The sequence below is a fragment of the Marmota flaviventris genome, chromosome 13 (genome assembly GCF_047511675.1).
Source record: "Marmota flaviventris isolate mMarFla1 chromosome 13, mMarFla1.hap1, whole genome shotgun sequence".
NCBI classification, from domain to species: Eukaryota; Metazoa; Chordata; class Mammalia; order Rodentia; family Sciuridae; genus Marmota; species Marmota flaviventris.
Window position 1 is genome coordinate 69,289,940 of NC_092510.1, and position 24,643 is coordinate 69,314,582.

At 49.1% G+C, this 24,643-nt stretch overlaps 1 protein-coding gene across 2 annotated transcripts in view; it reads right to left on the reverse strand.

Annotated features, from left to right (window-relative positions):
- Positions 1–1,097: 1,097 nt before the first annotated feature.
- Pax5 (paired box 5) overlaps positions 1,098–24,643 on the reverse strand; it is a 194,812-nt gene continuing 171,266 nt past the window's right edge. For both annotated transcript variants that reach the window (XM_027931013.2, XM_027931011.2), the window contains 2 exons: positions 15,299–15,385; positions 1,098–8,157 (listed from right to left, as the gene is read on the reverse strand). In XM_027931013.2, coding sequence (XP_027786814.1) covers positions 8,081–8,157; positions 15,299–15,385 — 164 coding nt within the window. In that variant the 3' untranslated portion in view covers positions 1,098–8,080. The remainder of the gene's footprint in view (positions 8,158–15,298; positions 15,386–24,643) is intronic.

Below are 24,643 nucleotides of genomic sequence, written 5' to 3' on the forward strand. Positions count from 1 at the left end.
GTTCCCACAGGTTTGGGGTCCAATTTCAGCTTCCAAACACAGCTGCTTCTGTTTGAAGTTTGTGCTGTAAATGCCTTGGGAAGTAAGAAGGGCCAGAGCTCTGCCAGCGCTCTCTCACTGTCTCTCCCCCAGGAATCATCTTCGTCACCATTCATTGCAGAAATGAATGGAGGCTGTGCAGCCTGCTTTATTAAATATGAATGAGTCGCAGTCCACGGCCCCCACGTGGTCACTCACCCACTCCATCTCTGGCAATTACTGAGTTGTACACACTGTGCCAAGGGGCACAGCGGTCCCTGCCTGCCCTTGCAGACTGACATCGCCTGGCAGGGGCAGGGCTCAGGTCTGCAGCTGCCCTGCCCTCTGATGAAAAGCCACTTCTGGGCTCCCATGTGGCCAAAATGCTCACTTCTGAAGGCTGCTGGAACAGGCACCTCCCTCAGAAGGAATGTGGATCTTGGGCTCTGAGTTCTGGCTAGGTACAGCTTGTGCTTTAGCGCCTAAAAACCAGGTCGCCTGGCACAGGTGGTTTCTGAGCTCTGTCTGTTCCCAGACATTTTAGGTTCCTGGAGATTCAGGCTGGATTAAGGTTAAAAGCATGGATGCAGGCATTTTACCTGTTAACTTATCCTCACAATAACCCACTGTATTATATGTCTGATATAAGCAGAGTTTCTCTTTTGCTTCATTCGCTGCTCTTATCCCCATTGCCTGGGACAGAGTAGATGTTGAATGAATGAATGAAGTATGTATCACTGACCATTCTAGAGCTAAAGACTTTGAGTTTAAAGACTTTGGCTAAAGTTCTACAGCTAGTGGAACAGCAAAGACAAGTCTGGGAGGGCAGGGGACAGTGCTCATCCATTGCAGCGCCCTGCCAACCTAGCTGGCAGCTTGCCAAGGGCAGGCCCTACCCCTCTGCCCACTGCACATAGAAGAGTTGAGTGATATGGCACATCATTCTGGACCCATGAATTTGTTTTGACTGGGATTTAATCAGGAGCCATCAAATTCCTCACAATCCCACGTGCTTTGGTTGAAGTTGTCAAAGAGCATCTGCAAATGCAGATTCATTTCTAAAAATGAATGAGATAAAATTCTCTTTCTGAACTTAAAAAATTACTTTTATTTTAGGAACCAATAAAATTATGGCAAATATTTACAAATAATTATTTCACATAAAGGTTACATAAAATCAATTCTTCACAAGTAACAGTCACTCATGAAAAGACACACAGATATTGAAACTACGCCAATCTTATTGCATGTTTTTCCAACTAATCTAAAATAAAGGTGTTGCAGTCAACCATTTAACTTAAAATAAAAGCACAAATTCCAGGTTTGACAAGAAAAAAAAAGTTAAAAAATTAAAACAATACCCCACCCCAGTTGCCTCCCAAGTCCCACCCCAACCCCTGCCCTCCTCCCAACAAAAGAAAAATATGTCCAACATCTTTGGCAAATTGGCACTGCTGTAATTACATTCAAATATCATTACACACAAAAGCAACACACGTCACTAAGAAAGAAAAAACCACCAATATTTCAAGTCAGTTATTTTCTACTAGAAAAAAAGAATACAAAACATAACACATTTTAGGAAGCATTTTTTTTTTCAATCTGTTGGAGAAAGATCATCTCCGACTTTCAAAGGCAATTCAATTTTTTTGTTGGTTTTTTTTTGTACTTTTTTTTTTTTTAATAAGTAAGCGTCTATGCAGGCATCACAAACTTTGGCGGATACAGTAGATATGTATTTCTTTGATGCTGGAAGGTTGGTCCCTAAGATAAAGTCATCTGTCTCAAAGAATGAAAAGCAAAATCCATGTGTCTTCCTGGCAGAGAGTTCCATTTGCAATGTAATCTGCATTTCTACAAATACTCAAATGTCCAAAGGCCACTAGAGGGTGGAATAACCAGGGCAGCATCTTCCAGCAGGAATCAGGGCCAAACTAGAGTCGGAATTCCATCCTTACCCTATGTGGGAGGCCCAGCAGTTAGGAACGAGAAGTGTGGCCCTGGCAATGCCAGGCCTTCACTGCCTGCTCCCCCATACTGTGCTGGTAACTTGGGGCCAGGGAAAAGGTTTGTCTCTTCCTGAGCCCCAGGACTGGCTGCTGCCAGGTCTGCTCACCTTCTGTGACCAAAGGCAAGGAGAGCAGGCAAGAATTGGCACAAGGAGACTCAGCACTTTTTCTGAGTTTCAAGTACATGTGAGGTCTCGGGGTATGTGCGTGTTTGTGTCCGTGTATGTGCTCTGGTATGCACACCATGGACGGAAGGCCAGATTCCGAGGCTCTGAACTTGGCAGGGTGTTTAAAATAGACTTGGGATTTATTTATTTTCTTTTTAGCTTGATAGCAATTAATTGGCTATTGATTGGTTGGAATGTTCAACTCTCCATTTCCTCAAATACAATAAAATAGTTTCATTAAAATGTATTCATGCTTGAAAATAAGGGAGCCATTAAATGGTTTCCTTTCTGTTCCACTCCAAGGAAAATGCACCGTTTGTAAATCAAAAATCCATCATCCAAAATCACTTGTTCTTAATGGTGCTATTGGAGATGAGAAATGTGGCCATAAGCATGGTAATTTGGTGGACAAGAGTGGCCCAACAGCCATAGCCACAGGGTTGGTGGACCTCAGCAGGCGAGTCTCCAAAATGGCTGAGTCACAGAGGGAGACATAGAACTGCCAATCCCCCCCCCCCAATTCTGCTGTTTTATCTGCTTCCCTCCCTGGTTCTGCTCAGAGCTGCAAAAAGCTAAAGGGCAGTGCTGGCCCTCTGTCTCTCCTGCCACAGACCAAGTGCCCATCCCGAGCCAACTGCATTTGAGAAACCATTGAGATACTCCTGGTAAAGAGTATAGCTATGTTTTCTTCTTGTGCTGTTCAGGTGTCTAAGATGTGGGCAAAAGAATATATAGACATACACCCAACTTGGGGATGAACTAAACTGGATCTCCTGGACCGAATGTCTCAAATGGCAGTGACATGATCCTGAGATCCCCTTCAGTACTCAGGGAGTCCAGTAATGGGCCCTCCCTTGGTGCTGAGGAGCTACCAAAGAATGAAAGGAAAACCAGAATCTGCTGCTTCCAGTGAGCAGCAGTTTCACAGCCTCATCAGGTGCATGTACATAAGGGACTCACTGCCTTCCTCTGCAGCCAACCTCTAGGGACCTGGCTGCCTGAGTTGACAGTGGGGAAGGGCATATCAACACTGTGGCTCCCCCCATGAATATGCAAGAGGGAATCCTGAGGCCCGGGGACAACAGGGGACAAGGGGCTGAAGGGGCCACCAGAGGTGGGGCAGACTGCAGGCTAGGAGTCACGGCCTGACTGTCTAACTTTCCAATCATGTATTTTGTTACCTTTTAAGAAATGCACTTGCCTCAGACCTCTCCAAGGCCAAAAGAACTAAAAGAATATATTCACCAGGAACACCAGTGTGCGTGCCTGGAAACCATCAGAGGAAGGCTCCAGATGGGTGACAAGGCCAGGGCTGCAGAGTCAGCCTCTCCACAGGGCTGCTGTGGAGCTGATCTAGCCCAGAGTCCTGCAGGATCAGCCCTGTCTACCTGGGCCTGGCCTATCCAAGGGCCTGGATTTTTCTCTACATTCTTGGGATGATATATCTGAAACATAGCTCATTTCCAGCTATCTGTAGGGAGTGCTTGCTTTGTTTTTCAGATTTGCTCCCCATGGCTTAGAGCTATCCTCCAGCAGAAATGTTGTCCATAAGGGGGTGGCTAGAGCCAAGGCTGCCAGAGGCAGGGCAATATTCTGGGGTATGACTCCTCATGAAGGTATTTCATCCATCAGTGCTCTGTGGCCACAGCTGGGGTTCTTTGTTGTATGTGTGAAAGGCTTCAGCAGCATTTAGCTCTCTTTAAGAGCTAAACCACCACCACTCCCATTCACCTCACCCTGCCTTCAAAGCCAGAGCCAAGGATGTGACCAGAAGGGTGAGTTTGCCTATTTCTGCCACCAACTTGCTAGATGACCTGAAGCACATCTCTCACTTCTCTGGGCTCCCACCTTCTCCAAATGTACGATGAAGGTCAGGGAGGTGAGGAAGAAAGGGGGCATCTGACAAAGATTGGGAGGCAAGTTGAGGGCCAATGGGTCAGATTTGGACCACAGATATATTTTTCTCTTGGTTGACAGTGATTTACAAGTTTCCACACTCCTGGGCATCATGGCCCCACCATGCCATGCTGCCTCTTGCCTTGCCTGGGGAATGGGATGACATTGCCTGCCTGGCTGGGAAAGCAGTTAGTTGAGGGCCCTTGAGATTGCCATCTGTGTTTTGGGAGCCTGTGGGAATCCTAAATCCTAGCTCAGGCACTCCTGCATATCGTCACAGTCTGCTCCAAATCAGAAAGAGCAGAGAAAAGTGAAGTAAGGGGACAGCTTATAATACTGGTACCCTGCACCTTGAGAATGGGATCTGGGCCTGCCAGGCATCATGGTGTATCCTTGGACAAGGTCTGACTACCCCTGAGCTCAAGGTGCAGTAGGGAAGGAGCCTGGATGAAATCTCAGAAGCATTGGTGTGAATTTGAGGAAAGACTACAAGTTTCAGTGTTAATGGGAATCAGTGAGACTGACAAGTCCACTAACCCCAGGGCCCTTCTGGAGGCCAGCCTCCAGGTTCTGCTCTTCCCTCATTGTGGGTCTGGGGGTGTTTCTGGAGGATTGAGAGACAGATGTTTTCGAATCCTATAGTCCCACAACAGGAGCACAACTCTGTAGGGAGAGAATGGGGCCCAGATATCAGAGTTTATTTCATCTCTGTCTTACCTGATGAGCCCCAAATGTCAATCTCCCCATCTGTGAAATGGGCATTAGTCAAGGATTGCAAAGCACCATACAACATCAGATATGAAAGCACTAACCCTAACCAGCACACTTTGGGAAAGGGATGATGAATTTGATATGTTTTCAGATTTCTCTAGGTTGGAGTTAAATGAATGGTATGAAAATGTCCTTTTTCAAAAAGTCAGAGCTGGAACACACAGCTGAAGGCCCATGGAGGAATGCCCCAGGCCTCCTACCGGGATGCTGGTGAAGCCCCAGTCTCAGGATTTCCATTCAGAATTCTCTGGCATCTACTCAATAACTTGTGTCCTTTGAAACTATCCTCTCCAAGTTCCCAGGCAGTTCTGCTGGGCAGCCTGGGAGCTCTGAATCCATGAGAGCAGGTGTGTATGTGAACTTCCGTGTGCATCTGTGTGCTCTTGTGCTTCTGCCTGGCAGCCCAGGAATCATGTGGTTGTCTAATTAATACAAATCCATCTGAGGACTATCAAGGCCTCAGGTGAGAGAGGAAAAGCTTGGAGGGAGCCCCTTACAAGGGCAAGATCAGGAATGGGACAGGGGCAGGGGCTGCTGTGGTGCCACGTGGGCTCTGCAGAGGAATGATGGTACGTGTCTTTAGCAGCTAGTTCAGTGGGGGCTGACTTCTTCCTAAAGACTGAAACCACAAGAAAGGACCAGGACCCAAAGATATGGGTGCATATCATTCCAAGAGAGGAGTGGCTAGGGGCAGAGGCCCAAGAGGCCTATGCCAAGGACCCCAACACCACTTCCTGTGAGGGAGTAGGAGGGAGAAAGGGAGGAGCCAAGTAACATCCTGCTCCACCCTTACCTGGCAGGTGGAGGTTGGGGCCAGTTTGCCTCAGCTCCTGGAGGGGGGCTTTGGCTCCAGCCACCTTCCTTCTCTGCCAAACAGTTTCCACAGGGGTGGGTACACCTGCTGTGACTCTCTGGTCTCCACCTCTGGCCAGGTACTGGGTTTCCTTGGTAGTTCTCACAGCCCCAGACACCAGTCTAGAGCAGAAACCTCTCTTGCCATCCTCACTGTCAACTCCTGTCCCAGGAATATGAGATGACAGAAGGGGGTAACAGATCACCATGTGTTAGGGGTCCAGGGTCCAAGTCCCAGCCTATTTCCACCAGTCACTGCTAGGGAATCCACTTTACTGAGTCTGGGTCTCTTGTATTCTACAAGCCTGTTGGAGTATGGGGGAACAAAACACTTGGGGATGGCCAGAGGAAGTCTTCTCTAACTCTCTGCATGGTCCTGGGTTTCCCCAAGCTGGGCTTCAGTTTCCCCTAGGTAGCCAGACTAGGTCTTTTTCAGGGCCCTTATAATTCCCACCCCTCAGAGTGTTCTTGTTTCCCATTGGATCCAAACATTAGCAGGACTCAGGTATCCATCCCCATATGCTTACTCAAAAATGGAGGACATGCCCCCAGATGACCCTGTCACAGCCCCAGCTCCCCAGGAGGGAGGATGAGAAGAAGAAAGCAATCAGGCGACCCTGCTGTAACAAGTTAGCCAAGGCTCAGGAAGGAAAAGGCAGCTGGGGCCAGAGGACTCACGGTAAAGCAGAGGTGTAGCCAGGATAAGACCTGCTAGGCCTGATGATCCCAAGTCCAGGCTCTTTCTACCCCAGCTCTCTGCTAACCTGGTGACATATAGACATGAGAGACTGTCATATAAGATGACTAAGCCTGCCATCATGGCTATAATTCAGCCTGGTTTTAGATGGAGGCTCTACCTGGCCATTCTGAGTTGGCAAGAGAGACTGTACAAGGAATTGAGGTTCCAGGTGAAGAGATGGTGGCACCTGGCACCCTCATCTCAAAACCACTCCCAAGTCACACACAAGTTCATCACTGCTTGTTCTGTCCCTCACCCAGGAGGCCTTTCTCTGTCTCCCAAGTTTTCCCAGCTGACTTCCTCTTACCAGCCTGGCCCACAGTAAGTTCCTCAAGCTCCCTCTCTGAGCTCTCATGGCCTTGGCCACAGCTCTGACCATCCCAGCCCTTATATCAACAGGTAGGCCTATACTTTATGAAGTTAGGTATCTGTTGCCAACCCCATGCCTTTGGGCCCAGCTATATGCTCAGCTCCATGAGGATGGGGAGGTGCTACCCAGAGAGGAGGATCAGAAGTTCTGGCTGACTGCTGTAGATTCTGTGGTCCATGGTGCTGGGAAAGTCCTTGTTGCTAACTGTTGTCTGTCACTGGCAGGCTTGCCCAGAATCCACTTGCTAGGTTCCTGGAGGATGGGTGGGTAAAGTGGCCACAGCAGGTGTCCCAAGTGATTCAAGCCTGGGTGTGCCTCAGAAAACATTCCAATTCCACTCAGCAGTTCTAGTGTCTGAGGGGTCAGGAAAGCCTCAGGCCCCTCCCTGGGGTCTCCAGACCCACCCAGCCCTGACATTCAAAGTCCATGACATGATCAATACTCAGATGAACTCTTACTTTAGAACAACAGCTGAAGGCTCTCCCAGTCAGTTCTCTTGGAGTCCTTAGATCTGGAAAAGAGTTGCTCATACTGCAGTGGCCCCAGGGAAATGGAGGCGGGAAACCAGGACATCTCCCCAAAGTGTATTCCTCTTGGGAGACTTCAGGTAGGAGCTTGCAGCCCAACCAGCCCAGTAAGACTCCTAGTCAAGACTAGTACTAGAGAAGTAGGAATGAGCAGGGGACTGGAGCCCTGTGGTGGACATTCTCAGTCCTAAGGACAGCTTCAAGCCCACCTGATAGGAGCACTCAAGGCAGAGGGGATACTCTGCAGAGTCAGATTAAAGATGTCCTGTGACACTGTGAGCTCATCATGGGATGGGAAGTCTGCTCATGTGGACCTTTAGGTCCACAGAAAAGCAAAAAGGTGTATATACACGGGTGCTATTGAAGCAACAAGCTATCTTCCCTTCCCAGACCTATGGTGGACAAGATTCACAGAGGTCAGACAGCTGGGGGACTGGCAGGTTGGGCTGGGCTGCAGTTGTCTGGCAAACAGTCTATTGGTTGTCAGAGATCTGGTCACCACTGGGAGAAGCTCACTGATTGACACTTGAAACAGACAAAGGTTCAGAAGTCCAACAGGCCTACCATAGAACTTGGCAGGAAAAGGGGAGGGAAGGAGTTTCAGATGAGTAGGGGCTGGTTGGGGGATGGTCTTGTTGGGGCCCCTCTGGTTGTCTTGGTAGGGAGGCTGGGAGGCTCGCTCTCTCAATGATATGTGTCATAAGTGCTTGGCGCCTGCCTGGCTCCGAGGGTCAGTGACGGTCATAGGCAGTGGCAGCGGCAGGCGGAGCGGCTCCTCGGGCAGCAGCGCTGTAATAGTAGGGGGAGCCTGGAAGAGATGAGAGAGAGCACTGAAGTTGGACCTGGGGTCCCCTGTTTATAGTCTGCCCATCTCTCTCCCTTCTGTCCCCTCTCACCAAGATCTTCATCTTGATCTGTTTCCTGAAAAGCAAGTCTGATGAGGGCAATAACTACACCCAAGATCTCAAGGCTCCTTGCCACCAAGGGCTGGGCTCAGCCAACAGGGGCCCTGGGCTCTAAACCTGGGCCTCAATTGCCTGCTGTAGTAACTGACATGCTACTGGAACAGTCTTGCCCGTTTGTTTTACCACTGTCTATGGTGGCTTTCCTGCTACTGTGGAAGAACTGAGTAGTTGCAACGGAGACTGTGGCCCACAAAGCTGACAATATGTATTATCTGTTTCATTGTAGAAAAAGTTTGCTGGCCCCTGATCTAGAAAAGCATTCAGGCTTTATCCAATGCTTTGTGGTCTAACTCTTGCCAGCTTCTCTGGACTTAACCTCCCACAAGGACTGCCCCTGCCACTCACATTCACATACCACACTCCAGCAGAAAAGAACTGTCTGCAGTGGTCTCAAGTATACCATAATGTGAATGGCAACTGTAGCTGGCTGAGCATTTCCTCCGTTCTTTGCATGTATTATCTCATTTAAATCCAGGGGCAGGTAGTTAACCCACTGATCAGACTCAGGCCTCTGTTCCTTTTCCCATGGTGGCCTCCTGCTTGGAATACCCAGCCTGTGCCCTTTCCTGTCTGTTTAACTTCTATGCCTCCTTCAAATCCCAGTATCCCACTCTCTCTTCTGGGAAGCCCCCTGCCCTGCACTAACACTCCCCAAAAGCCTGGGCCACACACTACAACTACTTTTTTCTGTACTTCCCCCATTCCAGGGTGGAGAGTTCTGTAAAGGCAGGAGCTGGGTTCTGATCTTTTTGGCGTCTGTCCCCAGTTCCCAGCCTGGAGCCTGGCCAGTTTAGCTGGGGTTTTGGTATAAATGAACAGTAGCACTGAGTGAGCAAACAGTAGTGAAGAACCCCCTCAGCTTCCCTGCCATCCATTCATCCATTCAGGAACTCACTAACTTATTTACTGCTCCTTTCCTGACCCTGTTGGGTGCAGGGCTGGGGAAAAAAATGTTAATCATCAGCCTGACCCAGTCTGATGTTGAGTCAGGAAGAGGATTTGAGCTCTAAGAAAAAAGCTCTAGGGAAACACAACCTGTTCTGGCAAGTCAGCCTCCTGGAGGAAGTGGAGTTGGGCTGGGCTTGGAAGACAGAGTGACTGGGAATGTGTGTATGTAAAAGTGCAGGTGCAGGCCCTTCCTGTGACATCAGGACAGAGCCATGGGGGCCTTCACATCATGCTAGGTTCTTCCCACTGCCTCTGGTCTGCTTTCTTCAGTTCTGCAGTCTGTGTATGGCTTCCAGAAGATCTGCTCTGATCTAAAACTCCTCCCCAGGGGTGAGAGGAGCTGGGGGAATAGGGCATCAGCTGGTCTCATAACCACAAAGTTAGAGCAACTAGGCCAGTCTCCTCTTTTTATAGGTGAGGAAATTGACAGTCACTAAACAAAATCACATGCCCAAAGCCACAGAGCCTCATAAGTGCCAGTTCCTGGCCGGGGATTCAGTCTGTCTTCCCCTATCTCAGGATTCTTTACATAATTCAATAACCCTAATCCTAACCCTACCTTTATTTTAAATATTTTTATGTGGTGCAGAGGACCGAACCCAGTGCCTCACATGTGCTAGGCAAGCACTTTACCACTGAGCCACAACCCCAGCCCTAGCAAGCCTCTTAATTTCCCAGATGAGACAACTCTTATTTATTCTGAAACTCACCCACTCCAATCCAAACCAATCTGGTGATTCTCCTAGATACCATAACTGGGGGCTGAGACCTGGGGTTTGCCAGTGAGGCTCTACCGTATCTTGGCTGTAAAACCTTGAACATGTGACTTTGTTCTTCATCTGTAATAGGGGGTCACAGTGGGGCTATTGTGACCATAAAATAAGGATATGAGAGTACTGTGGATTGTCACTTTTCTAAGCCCTTCATGTCTATTAACTTTTTTTTTTTTTTTTTTTTTTTTTTTTTGGTACCAGGGATTGAACTCGGGCACTTAACCACTGAGCTACATCCCCAGCCCTTTTTATATTTTATTTAGAGACAGACAGGGTCACACTAAATTGTTTAGGGCCTACTAAATTGCTGAGGCTGGCTTTGAACTCATGATGCTCCTGCCTCAGCCTTCTGAGCTCCTGGGATTACAGGTGTGCCACTGTGCCCGGCCATGTCTGTTAACTCTTAATTTCCACAGCAATCCTATCAAGTAAGAACTATTATCATACTCATTTTATAGATGAGAAAAAGAAGGTTCAGAGAGATTTTAAGAAAGTCATAGAGCTAGTATGTAACCAAAGGAGGTGGCTTGAGAGAGCAGTTTAACATGCATCGCCTCCACTCTAAACTCAGCTCCCCCTAGCAGATACACTTTTCTCTCCTCCTGCCATTCAAGGAGGCAGCATGGCCTTTAGGGGCAGGACAACAGTGGAAACAGCCTGGGAGGCATGCACACCAATCCCATGCCTAAGAATTCCCAGAGACATATTTCTTTTGCCTGCCCAGCCACCTGGAGACCTGACTCAGATACCTATCTGCCTTCCTCTGCTCCTCCTTCTGTGGGATAGAGACAGCGTCAGGACAGCCTCTTACAGAGTAGCTGCAGTGCCAGCCCTGCATCTCTGCTTGAGGACAAGCCTAGGGGACAGGGGTATGTGTGTGAACAGAGTCTCCCCTGTAGGCCTGGCATGGTACAAGGGCAGAAAAACCACAGAGGGGCTAGGGTTGTGGCTCAGTGGTGGAGTGCTTGCCTAGCATGTGTGAGGCACTGGGTTCGATTCTCAGCACCACATATAAATAAATAAATGCACATCAACAACTAATAACGTATCAAAAGAAACAACAACAGCAACATAGAGGCTGCCTCACGAAGGGGGTGGCAAGGGATAGGAAGTGGATGATAAGGTTCCCAGCAGATTCCTGGCCTGTATTCCAGCTCCCCAGCCAGCCACCTCTGGCCCCCTGCACTGGCTCACCCCCTCCCAGAGCCCGGTATTGGCCAGACCAACTGTCTAGAGCACCTTGTATGAGAGTTTGCATTTACGGTGAAAAATGAAAACATCACCTCACAAAGCGCTCTGTCTTCCTGGTGCCCATTAGACCTCCATCTAGAATAAACTTGTCCTTTCTTCTGTCATTTTTCCTCTCTAATTCACATTATCATCAATTTACTTCCTGACACAGTCATTCCGGGCTGGCTCCCTCTCTAATCCCTTTACAGCAGCCAAGGCACTCCTATTCTAATCCTAATTGACCGCAGCCGCCCTTTCTCTCCGCCAGCCCTGGCTGCCCCCTGGTCCTTATCAGCCTGGGGGGACCCACAGGATGGGATGCTGAGTCACAGCTTCCCCCACTGGGCATGCACACAGGGAGGAAAGTTCTCCTAAGAAGGTGGTGCAATGTGTCTTCTGCCTTCATTTGATGGCGTTGAAGGTCCTCACTCGGTGAAGAGGCCTCACTCAACCAGGCTAGCCAAAGTGTAGGCAGCATGTGCCAGGTTCTGAGAGCAAATGGTGGATGGTTGTGAGCATACTTGTGTGTGCCCGCACACGCATGCATGCAGGGGCTCACCTATGCCCACAACTCCTGTTGATTCTGCAGGAGCACCATGGACCACAGGACAGGTTTCCATACCCTTGGCCCCTGGCACATCCCCCACCCTCCTGTCAAAGAAGCCATAAGTCTAGCTTCAGGGCACATGCAAGAAGAGCATCATGTTCAGTGCCTTCCTGAAAAGGTCACCACGGTGACTCTCCTCATTTTACACCTGAGCCAACCAACTCCCAGACTGGTTGATGGCCTGACTCAGGTCAATCCTGGGGCCATTGTTTATGCCTGGAGCTGCCCCACAAGCTTTGAACTCCTCCTGTGTTTGCAGTTTCCTTTGCAGAAGACCTGCCTCATTGAGTGCATCCTCCCAGCTTCCCTTGCTGCCTGGGCACAGCATTGCAAACTGGAAAGAGGCCTTTCCAGGCTGTGCGTTATGTGGGCTCTGCCCATGAGCTTCTTGAATGTGACTTTTAATGGAAAGGGAGCAACTTGAGGAAGTGGACTAGAAACTCCATTGGTTGGGAGTGGATGGCAAAGAGCCCCAGCTTTGGGTGCGAGCAGGGCAGAGCTTGTGATGCTTAAGATGGGGCACCCTGAGAAAGCTGCAGCAGAGAGCAAGTGGCTATGGGGGTACCAACCAGCAGCATGGGAATGTTTGCAATAGAAAAGCCCTGGTAGGGTGGCTGGGTGTGTTCCTGGTTGTGAGTCCCATGCCTACCCCCCATGATTCTTGGAGCCCCTAATGTTCCTTAATCTGTTTTTTCCCCTTAAACCAGAATTTGTAACACAAGTCTGACAGATACAGATACTAAAATAGACCATTCCCCTCATCACATACAATCTTTGAGTGCTGAAAACTCTCAGGCCTGTTTCTACATAGGAATGAGGTCTATTTCCAAGCTGTAATATTCTGACTGAATTAGGGACAATCGGAAAACTGCATCATATATTGCCTCTGAATACAGGCTCTGGAGTCAGTGGAGTCCTCATTCTGCCACTTGCATGCTGTGACCTCGTGTGAATTAACTCTTCTGAGCCTCACTCTCCTCATCTGATGATAATATGTTTTCCATAGCATTGTTGAAAGAACCAAATGAGATAACCCAAATGACGGGTTTTGCCCAGTGCTGGATACATTAGCAAGTTCTCATTTAGATGAATGGAGGGTTTTTTAAAAATATTTTTGTAGTTGTAGATGGATATAATACCTTCATTTTATTTATTTTTTTGTGGTACTGAGGATTGAAGCCAGTGCCTCATACATGATAGGCAAATGCTCTGCCACTGAGCTACAAGCCCAGCGCAATAAATGGGGTGTTGATTCCTCTTCCTCTTCCTCACGCTATCTCCAGCCCCCCGAATGGCCCTGAGCACCTCCCAGCACAGACACGCCTGCCAAAAGCTCCCTCATTCCCCCAGTGAACTCTCTGGGACAGAGCCTTCATCTTCCCCAAATCAGGGACTAACAACTAGGGCTGTGACCTCGATTTCTCCCCAGTTGGAACAGCAAAAGCCTCAGAAGTGGTGCAGCCACCCGCTTTGGTTCCTTGGACACCTAGCCAGCAGCCCATGTAGTCAGTTGCCAGCTTCTCAGCCTGGCATTCAAGGTCCCCCATTTGTGCACACTCCACAGACCACCCCACCTGCAACCCCATCCTTTTGTCACACCTGCCTCAGCAGTTTTGTCCTCACTTCTCTACCTCTTGAATTTCCAGGCAAAAAAATAAAGTCCACTGCCAACCTACAGGATGCAAAATCAGAAAAAGGTGCCCCTTCTGGGCAGGACTTTGTGTCCTATGTGGGTTGGATCTCAGCCTCCATGTGTCCCCCTAGGCAGGCAAAAATGGAAGCCCTGGGTCAATGTGACCTCCTTGGAGTCAAAGCCTCATCAGAAGGAGCCACTGCTCCATACTGTTGCCCAGGCCTCCTTTGAGCCATTCCCTGTTGTCTCTTAGAACTGGGACCAGGGCTCTGTCTGAGGAAGATTTCTAGGGAGGGACTTCTTGGCACAGGACTCACCCACTTGCCTCCACCCTTGCTAGAAGACACTGGGTCAGGGAGACCAGAGCTGGCCCATACCTTCTGGTCCTTGAGATGGACAACTGGTCAGCTCAGAGAAAACCATCAGGTAAGTGAGACCCTTGTTCAATACTTAGAAATGATTTTGACCAAATCAAAAAACAAGTCTGAGATCAATCTGCAGATTCAGGTCCTCAGGGAAACTATAGTTAGTAAGAAGCTCACAGGCTTCTCTGAGATTGGGATTCTCCCCTGCACAGAGACCCGCAGCACTAATTGGCAATGTGCCTCATTTCATCCACAGTTATGCATGACATGCCAAAATGCTTTGGGCAGCCCAAGGCCCCAAGGACATGGAATGCTGGTAGCAAGAGCGAGGTAGTGTCTGTGCTGTCTGTCTGTCCTAATCACTAAACCAGGTTTGGGAGGGGATCAAGGCTAAGACTTCAGGACTTCCTTCACAGACCTATGCTTTATCAACTTGAGTTTGAAGACCTCAGGTTATTGCTTTTCTGATGAAGTCTATGTTTCTCAGTCCTGAAATAATTAAGGATCCAGGGAATTAACAGGCTCTCACTTAAAAAGGCCTTGTTAAGCTGGACAGACAGACCAGAGTGGTCTCAGAGGGCCCATGTCTGACCTTTTGCTCCTTCAAGTGGAAAATTCTCAGCTGACCTTGGGGAGGGATCAGTGTTGCTGCCTGCAGGCTCCAACCACAGGTGGAAAGTGACATCTATAACCCAGGGTCTCCGCTTTAGAGTTCCTCAAGTTCCAGTTGGCACTCACCAGCTGGTTTTATGTAAGTTTATGTCAGCAAAACAAAAGACTCTTACTTTTGAGGGCTGAGTTAGTCCTGCTTGATCTTAGAGGAACCCTAAAACATTGATGATGTTCACAATCAGACTGGCACCAGTCTTGGACAATCTGCCAATTTGAAGTTTGGGCAGGAGTTGAGTACTAGCTGAGCTCTGCCTGGCAGGCCTTCAGCCATAAAACAGCAAGCTTCCAAAGGAACTGGCACTGCTGCCATCCATGGCAGACATCACCAATCCATCAGTAGGCCTTAGCAAGACAGTTCTCCAGGAAGCCACCACTGATCTATCCAACTTTATATCTTTACTACCTCTTATTTAGAGAGTTCTCACCATATTTTAATGGCTCTTAAGAAATACAAGTTCCTCATGGGCAGGGAATTTTCCTACCTTCTTTCTCCCTCAGTGTCTTTTTATTCTCTTCACCTTCTATGACATTTTCCCCCAACCCCCCAAGAATCCTGGGGAGGAATGGGAGCATGAGAAGAGTGGCGTTACTGCCCTAAGGGCCTCATGCAACCCCTGTATTCCATTGTGTGGGGCAAGCTACCCACCCTACCTTGGTGACTAAAGCTCAAGATGTCGAGGGACCCTGGCCCAATGAGAAGGTTCAGATGCAGCAGCCCATGGCCCAGGGCCCTGGCAGACCTCTGCCAGTACTCACCAAGCAGCCCCGGGTTGGGGAACCTCCAGGAGTCGTTGTACGAGGAATACTGAGGATGGCTATAGGGACTCCCGGAAAACTCACTCCCTGTAGGTGGAGGAGGAGAGAGAAACAGGAACTAAATATCAAATCAAGTTTGGAAAAAGCCCTGAGTCCCAGCCAGCCTGAGTGCTGGTGCCATTTGCCTTCGATATAAGCTTCAGGTACTTTTTATAACCAATAAAGGCAGGTTGGGGCCACATCCTTATTAAGTGAGCAGCCAGCCTTGTCACTGTTTATTTCCCCCTAAAGCCCTTTGTATCCTGGGAGTGAAAAGCATTCTCATGTTGGCACCATGGAGCCACCAAGTTCCAGGTGTTCTGGGGGTCATTGGCCCATTTTATAAGTCTGAGGGACTCACAAAATGGCCTTGATACACCTGCCCAAGCACAAAGCCCTAGATCACCATGCTCTCAGTCCTGGCTGAGGCCACTCCAGAACCTGGAGTGCTTCAGCTTCACGGCCCATAACCTCAACTCCAGTCTGGCCTGTGAGTGCTGGGGTGGCTGCCTGTAGAGCCTCCTGTAGTCAGGGATGAGACATAAACCCAGACCCTCTCATTGTAGATGCAGATGGAGTCTTCTAGGCACTCTGGGGCAGCTGTCAGTGGCTCTTGGTGTGCTCAGGCAGGTACTATGAGGTGTGCCAGGATGGGAGGTAGCATGGGATACCCCGAGGATTGGCCCACCAGCTTAAAGAACAGTGTACTGCATCTGGCTCTTTCCTGGGTACACAACAGCCCCAGGAGGGTATCCTACCAGCAGCCAGGTCAGAGGCAGGAGCCTGAATCCTGTCCTCCACACCCTTGCTGTCTTGCTGTCGCAACCACCATGGCCTGCCTGTCTCACTCTGTGGCCAGGGTCCCCAGGGGTCAGGCTTGGGCCCTGACCCTTCATTGGGTGCCCCTGTGCCTGGCAGAGGGTGTGTCCAGTAAAGGCCCTGGGGCAGGGCATGGAAAGTCAGTTGTTGAGTGGTTTTCTTCAGCTACTGGGTGCAGAGCACAGGGTTCTCCTCTGTTGGAGATGACAGGCTTTACACAGCTCCATGAGCATGACTCCACAACACCCCCATAGAGATCTGTAGAGGCCAAAGGGCAAGAGTCTCCAGAAGGGGCCAACCAGAACTCAGAACCAAGAGCAATGCTCTCTCCTGTGGCCTAAACCCAAATGTGTGGCCCATGGGGCTTGGCCAGGTAGGGGCCCAACAGTGAGGCTAAGCCGAGGGGCCAGCCCTCCCTGCTACTGGGACCAGTCAGCCTCTTCCCACCTCCAAGGCACACAGGCAGAGTGCGTGCATACACACACACACACACACACACACACACACACACACACACACACGTGCGTTCCTCCTCAGGCCTCTCTGGGGGCCACTCCCAGCCTGACAGGCTGAGCCTTCCAATTCTCTGTTTTTTATGCCTCAGTGGTCAGGGTGTCAGGTTCTGGCATATGGAGGGAGAGCATGGTGACAGTGCTGGGCCGCAGCAGCCCAGCCTCAGCATATCCATCACACCACAGAGCCGCCTCCTCCTCCTCCTCAGGGGCAGGGTGGGGGAGCAGAGACATAGAGAAGGGACACCGCTCTCCCCTCTGGCTCTGGGTGCCTGTGGAGCTGCTATTTCAGAGGCACTTCCTGACAGCACCATGCCTGGACCTGGGGCATCAGGCTACCGTGGCAAAGGCCATCTATATTTAGCAACATCTTTCCTACTGCCAGGTCCAGTCTGCTGCTGCTTCTTCCAGGAAGCCTCCCTGATCTCCAGCCCCCAAAAGTGCAAGTCTCAGGTCCACTGGGGTGGGCGGGGACTGTGTTCATTTTGTACATGTTGTCCATCCCCAAATTGGCACTGGCTCCTAGAGGCCTACAGGGGGCCATAAAAACAGCTCCCAACTCCTCTAGAGGATGCATCTAACTCAGGATCACTACCCTCCACCCCATCCCCACTTGCCTGGCCTTATAGTATTAGTGACAAGGCTCTGGGATACCTCTTCCCCTGGAAGTCCCTCTCCTGCCTCTCCCTAGGCAGACCCAGTTTGCTGTATCAGCCCCAAGCACCAGATTTTCCCTGCCCTGGATGAACATCCTGGGGCATGGGTGTCTGGCCTCTGTGACTCCTCTATCTGTATGCCAGCCCCCACAGACAGAGGGTACTCAATGGACCTCTCGTAGCTTCCTGGCTTCTTCTGTTATAGATGTCACCATGGTTCCCTCCTCTACTCCTTCTAGTTTTCTTTCAGGCAAGACCCTACTATGAGGCCTTCCCTGACCACCCCATTCCTCTCTCTTGCTCTATTTTTCTCTATAGAGAGCATCCCACTCCGATCTGTCCTGTTTATCATGCTTACCTTGTTAATTACCTGCCCCTTCCACTAGGCTATAGGCTCCTTGGGGAACAGAGAGACTTGTCCATGTCTCTATCCCACCCGTCAGCACAAGGCCTGGCATCAAGCAGGCATGGAAAACTATTTGTTGAATGAATGCATGGATAAAAAATGGGAGCTTCTAGGTCAACCAGAGATATACTACCAGAGCAGACTTCTCTAACTCAGGTGATGGCTAGTATTACTTCCATTATTTGTCCCCATAGTCAGGGGTATATCCTGCTGTGTGCCAGAATTCAAACCAATTTCTCTGACTTCACTGCCTACCATACCATCCTGCCCCTCAATGGAGCAAATGAACCTACTGCCCCCGCCATGGTGTGCTAAGAGTTGTGATATGATAGGCAACCTCAGCCTGGGGCCCCTGCTCTATGAGATGTCCTAGAAGACTGGTGCACTCTAGATAAGGGGAGCTTGACCATCTCCAGGGCATGAGGCTGACCCAGGGGCTGGTCCAACCTCCTATTGAGGACCTGATATGTACGGTGCCAGAGTATCTGAAGTGCTAGATAGGAAGCTGGCTAAGTATAGGGAGCCCTCACCCCATGAGATATGGGGAGGCCAGGTCTTCAATCACCAAGGAAGCTATCTACATTCCTATTCTATCCAAGCCACAAAGCTTACTGGGAAGCAGTAGATCACAGGAGGTTCAAACCCACAAGCTACCACTGGATCCCATGGGCCTCAGTCAGTTTGGCACAGAAGCTGGAAACAAGGGTCCTGGAGCCAGTGTGGATTCAAATCCTGGGTCTGTCTCTTCCCAGCTTTGTGACCCCCAACAGGCCACTCAATCTTCCTGTGCTACAATTTCCTCCTCTATTAAATAGGGCAATTGAAAGCTTGTTGTAAAGACCATGTGGTTTTTGTAGAGGCCACATGAACAGAGTACCTGGCACACAGTGAAGGCTCAGCAAATGCCACCCCACGATGACAATGACCCTGTATCAGTCCCCAAGACCTCCTTGCATCCAGAATCTCATGTAATGCTCTTGACTATTCTGTGAAGCTCACAAGATGGGTACAACTGACTGCACTTCATATGTGAGAAAATGGAGCCTGCAGAGGGTGGGGAGACTTGCCCAGGTTGGGGGATCCAGGCTCCTGTCTCCCAGCACAGGGCTCTCTTGCCTCAATGACACTACTTTCCCACCTGGGCCTCTGTTTCCCCATTTGTAAAAGGACAGAATAGTCCAAGTCCTGTCTAAAGGTCCTTCTTGTCTGCTGAGCCTGATTCTACTCTGCTACCACAGGGTTGTTCCTCCTGGCCCTCACAGCTGCTCTGGGCCCCACCTGATCCTGGGTCCCTGAGCTCTAGGGGGGGGTCTAGTCCTTTGCTTCATTTTCCCTGTCTGAACTCACTGCCATCCTCTGAGGGGCACTCACCTTCTTTGCTGAAACCTCATAAAAGCTGTTTGGAAAAGTGAGGTTTGTCTAGCCAGAGGCCTGGGAGTACCTCTGGGGAGAAGGGGAGCTATGAGCCTAGCCTTAAAGGATGGGTAGGACTTTGAGAGCACAGGGAGCTAGGCACCCCAGGCCAAACAGAGGTCTGGGGCTAGGTGGTCAGGGTGTGACCCGAGTAGCCAGACCTCCTGTGTGGCTGCTGTAGAGCAGAGCCAGGATGGGACAGGATGTTAGCATTTCCTCTTGTTGTGGCTGGGACAGCCAACGCTACAGGCCAGGGAGTGGTAGCAGTTGGTGGACAGGCTGGAAGAGTAAGCTTGGGGTCCCGGAGATCCACCTGTGGTCCTGCTGCCACAGCACAGGCGAGAGGGGACACAGCTTAGGTGGTGACATAGCCATACAATCAATAGGCACAAAATCTTCCTCAAGAGCAGGAATGATATTCACAGGGCAAAAAAATGCAAATCCCTGGTTCTGGCTTTTGCTGGGGCCTCCAGAGGTGCAGCCAGAAGGCCCAAGACAAAGATCATACAATAAATGCCTTTTCTAAAGATTTTTCCCAGCACAAAGAACAAAGATATTGCCCAGCATTCGTCACCTCTTTCCACCAACTGATCCATGCTTTGGGCATTTCTCAAAAATGCCTACCTCGTAAATTGGAAACATATTCTTATTGCATTTATAGAAAAGATTCTATGAGGCCTGCTTGGGGTGCCAGCTTGTGCCTAGGTGGCTGTCACTCAGTGGGCAGTGGGAGGTATACAGCACATGGGCCCTCCTCAGAAAGAAAGTGGGTACACATAGGACAGACACTGACTGACACAGAAGTCCCTCTACTCACTGGCTGTGTGGGCCTGGGCAAATGATTGAACCTCTCTGGGCTGAGTGTCCTCATCTTGAATATGAGCCTCTGGTCTGAATGTCCCCACTAAACTCAAGTTGAAACTTGAATCTTCATTATGAGGTATTAAGAGGGTGCAAATTTAATCAAAATATGGTATTTGTAGGTATTTCAGACTTTTTGGGATATAAGGAAGGTTAAAGGAGGTCATGAGGGTGGGATCATAAGGGTGAAACCCTAATTCAATGGGTCTATATCTTTATAAGATGATGAAGTTCTATCTTGTTATATGATATTCTTTGTCATCTTGGGACTTGGTAGAGTCCCCATTTGTAAGTAGGACTTCACCAGATGCCACCACCCAACCTCAAAATTCCTAACCTTGAGAAATATGAGCTAAATCAGACTTTATTGTTTATAAGTATTCAGTCATAGCAGCAGGAAGTGAACTAAGACAAGCACCTACATCACAGGATGGTGAGAGACAAATGATATAATGTTCCTGGAAGAACAAACCTATCTTTTCCCCATGCCAAAGAGACTGGAGAAGGTGGGAAAAAGAAATACCCTCCTCTAACAACTGGATCAAGCTCTAAAAGGAATTTTTGAGCTTTCGCTACATTCTTGGATATGCAAAGGGAAGCCAAACTCTGGGTACAGGAGTAAAGTTGGAAAGAGTTAAGTGCTGTACTAAGAAAATGGAAGGAACTGAACTGTGGGAACTAAAGATGCACACAACCCATGGTGGGCAGGGGGGATGTTTAAGAAGAGAAAGTTCAAAGAAAGTTCCCATCTTAAATTGTCTGTTGGGAGTTTAACCTAGCCCCTGCCCACCTCCCATAGATTCACAAAGCCTGCTACACACTTGCTAATAGTTTGTCCCCTCCAAAACTCATGTCAAAATGTGATTGTCATTGTAGCTCTGTGAAAGATGGAGGTCTTTAAGAGGTGATCAGGTCATTAAGAGGGGTTAACACCTTTCTTAGGAGAATGGGCTATTATAAAGTGCCCATTCGCCTTCTGCCACATTATGATGTCCTGGCTAGACATCACTGCTATGGCCTAGGACTTTCCAACCTCCAGACTGTGGGCCAAAATACACTTCTCTTCTTCGCAAACTATTCATTCTTAGGTATTTTGTTATAGCAACAGAAAACAGACTAACACAACACTCCAAGGCTGGCATTGCTGTTTTCTCCCCACATGAAAATCAGAGGAAGTGGTTGGGTGGGATGAAAGAATTTAATTAGAGAACAGTATAGATCATGGAGCCCAAGAAGCCTGAGCCAGAGGTGAGCATGGGAAAATGAGTCTCCACCTGGAGATGTTGCAAAATTCTCGGGGAAGACATCAGACTTTTCCATGAGATGGCAAACAAGGGTTTGAATCAATCTTATCTTGAGTTCAAGACACAGGGGGTGGCAGCAGCTCTTGGTATTGTTTGAAGAAGGGAAAGGTGTGGTGAGGCCAGAAGAGGCCACTGCATGTGCAAAGGCAGGGAGGAGGGACCAGCAAATGGTTCATAATGGGAGTCCTTGGCTACTGTCATCAGGACTGAGAATAGAGGGCTGCCCAGGGTCACATTCAGGATGTGCTCCAGCCCCCACTCTTGTTCAGAGCTGCTCATCCTGGAGGAGAAGACAGAAAATGGCCTCTGGAGTCACACAGACTCAGGCTGTAGACCAGGCTCTGCTGCTTATAGGTTGTGTGGCTTTGGGATTGTGGATTTACCTCTTAAGCCTCAGTTTCCTCATCTGTAAAATGGAGGAAAGGGAAGTCCCTATTTTTTAAGCTTGTGGAGAAGACCAAGTGACTTTGTGGTTACAGATGATCTTTGTAAACCTGTGTGAGGAGCAATATGAACCTTCTCTTCACTGATGGTGGAGATATCAAGCTCAGCAGAGGGAGTGCTCCCCATACTCCTTCTCAAGACAGAAAAGCTGAAGGGATGTTAGAGGGACATCTGTAAGGCCACCACCTGGTTCTGCCATAAATTTTTGTTTGTGCTTGTCATATGTCTCCATTTTTTGCATTTCCAAGTAAATTGCAAGTATCAGTACATTTTCCCTTAAGTACTTCAGCATGCATATTATTATCTGAAGTTCATTATTTGTTTAATGAACAAATTTTTCTCTTTGGATATAAAATTTACACATAATGAAATGCACAAATCTTCAGGGTACTATGGTGTTTTGAAAAATGCATGATACCCAGGTAAAGCAAACCCCTACCAAGTTACAGAACATTAACTCACTCCCAAGAGAGAAAGTTGTCTTGTGATGAAGAAGAGAGACATCTGACCAAATGAGAACCCGACTCTGGGGATCTGAGTCATCTTCCCATGCATGCAGAGCTCTGAGGTCAGCACTTCTGCCCAGACCCTGACTTGCTGAGACTCCTGACCGGCCAACTGAGTCCCACCTCAAACCTCTGCCACAGAGCCACTAAACAAAGAAGTTGGAGGAATGTATGTTATTTTCTCAAAGACTAAGAAGGAAAGCAGAGGCTTAAGAAACCAAGGATAAACATGGGGTTCTCCCAAACAGCACTGTATTCCCAATACAGAAGAGCTGACTATAAAGACCAATGTGATAACATGAAAATAAAAAGTTTCGGGGGGCTGTGATAAGCTGTGCTGAATGCAACTACCCTGGAGATTCCAGGAACAGGAGCTTCACCAGAATCGGAGGTGTTTTCAGTTTCCCCTTCGCTCAAAGCTCTGAGATGGCAAGAAAGTCAGTTTTCTAAAATTCTCAGAAGTGACAGGTAAACGGGCTCAGTGTAGCTCTTAATTAACCCAAAACGACACCTGCCAGATGATGGGGATTTGCAGAGCGCGCTGGGGGCCGACCCCATCTGCAGATGGTGGGCTCCCACCTCTGCTCGAGACCTTGGCCGGCTGTAATTAACATACAGAAAGTCTTTCAAAGTGACTTCGCAGCCAAGTTCTATTTCTGAAGGAGTCAAACTGGGCTTGGAGAGAAAATCTTTGTGGAGGAGGAGGAGGAGGATGGAAAGAGTTCAACAGGGCCATGAAATTTCTTCAGCTTCTCTCTGAGGCTTTGTAGAAGTGTCACGTGCAGCAGATCGGGGGTCAGTGGGTACCGGGCATTGCTGCACAAAACTGTCTATGACTTGTGTGATCAAAACCATGGCCTTTCACAACATGTCTATTTAACAAATAGATCTATACATCCACACAGCACTATATTCAATAGTTTAAACTATTATCTATAATGTACATATAGGCAGGATACATACATATATGGGTATACATAATATGCATAATGTATATATACATACACTCTGGATTCTGGGGCCCTCTGAATGAGCTTGAGCAAGCCAATTCTCACCAAGCCTCAGTTTTCTCATCTGTGAAAATGGTGTGCATGGAAAAGATTCATATAAACGACCTGCAGGAGGCTTCCCCTCCCGTCTTCACTATAGACAGGAAGGCCCACAGCCTGGGCCCATGAAGGCCGAGGCTTTTCGCCCTCCCTCTCTACACAACAAGACCTTCCTGAGCTCCCAAAAGGGAGATGAAAACCTGAGCTCAGTAAAGGTCAGCCCTGTCAACCCCGACAGCCCAGCACACTGCACATCGATCCATCGCTGGGAAAAACCTCTTCTCCCACCAGCTCAGGCCAGCCATGAAGGCCTTCAGAAAAACAGGGAAGAGAAAAACCAAGAGAGAGGGCGAGCATGAGGGGGAGAATACACAATGCTTCTCGTTTCTGTTTCTCGGGGAGAGCCATAGACTTTGTGGCTGAAGAGTAGCACTGGGTAGGTCACAGGGACACTGGGTAGAGACCAGGGCCAACCCACGTGAGACTCTGTCACTGGCCAGCTGTGAGGCAGCTTAGTGACCTTTCTGGGCCTCAGTTTTGTCCTCTGTAAAGAAGAAGCTGCTATGCCCATTTCCTTTTGTCTCCACCTATGAAAACTTTAATGTAGGGAACCTCTGGTGATTCCCTGCTGCCTGACAGTGCCCCTGCCCTAGGCCACAGGGTACCCCCACATCTACCAGCTGACAGTCCATCAGAGGCAAGAACTGGAGCTTTTGGGCCACATGATGTCCATCGACACAGATTGATGGCTGTCCAGTGTTTTGAAGGAACAGTGTGTCATTAGTCACAGACCAGGCAATTTCTATCTTGTCCTGGCCACAAGGCTGACTTCTTTTATCCTGTGGCCTGCCTGGCCGTTGTAGGCATCTCCACCAGAGACTGTGGCTATCTGTGGCATATTTTAATCAGTTCTGGTCCACTGTTCATACACTGTTTTGCTGTGGTCTTATTCCAAAATTCTGTCCCCTCCTGTCAGTATCTAAGCAAACAGTGGGCAGGAAAATAGGCAAATGATCCCTGCAGACTCACAGGGTGCTGGGTAACACCTGATTTTTGTGTGGGGGTCAGACAAGAGAGACCTCAGCATCTGGCATGCCAGCTCCTAGAGCATTGGTACACCCAGGCTGGAGTGCCCATAAGTGGCACACTCATTAGGACCAACACCCAAGAAGGCTCACGATTGAAGGCCTTTCAGGTCTGCTACCATGGACCTTCCCAGTCACTATCTCCTGCCTTGTGCCAGGTCCCAGGGCTCCACACGACCTGTGTTCCCCATGCGTGTGCCACATGGTCCTCTTCATCTGTTGTTCCTTTCATCTGAAATGCCACCTTCTTT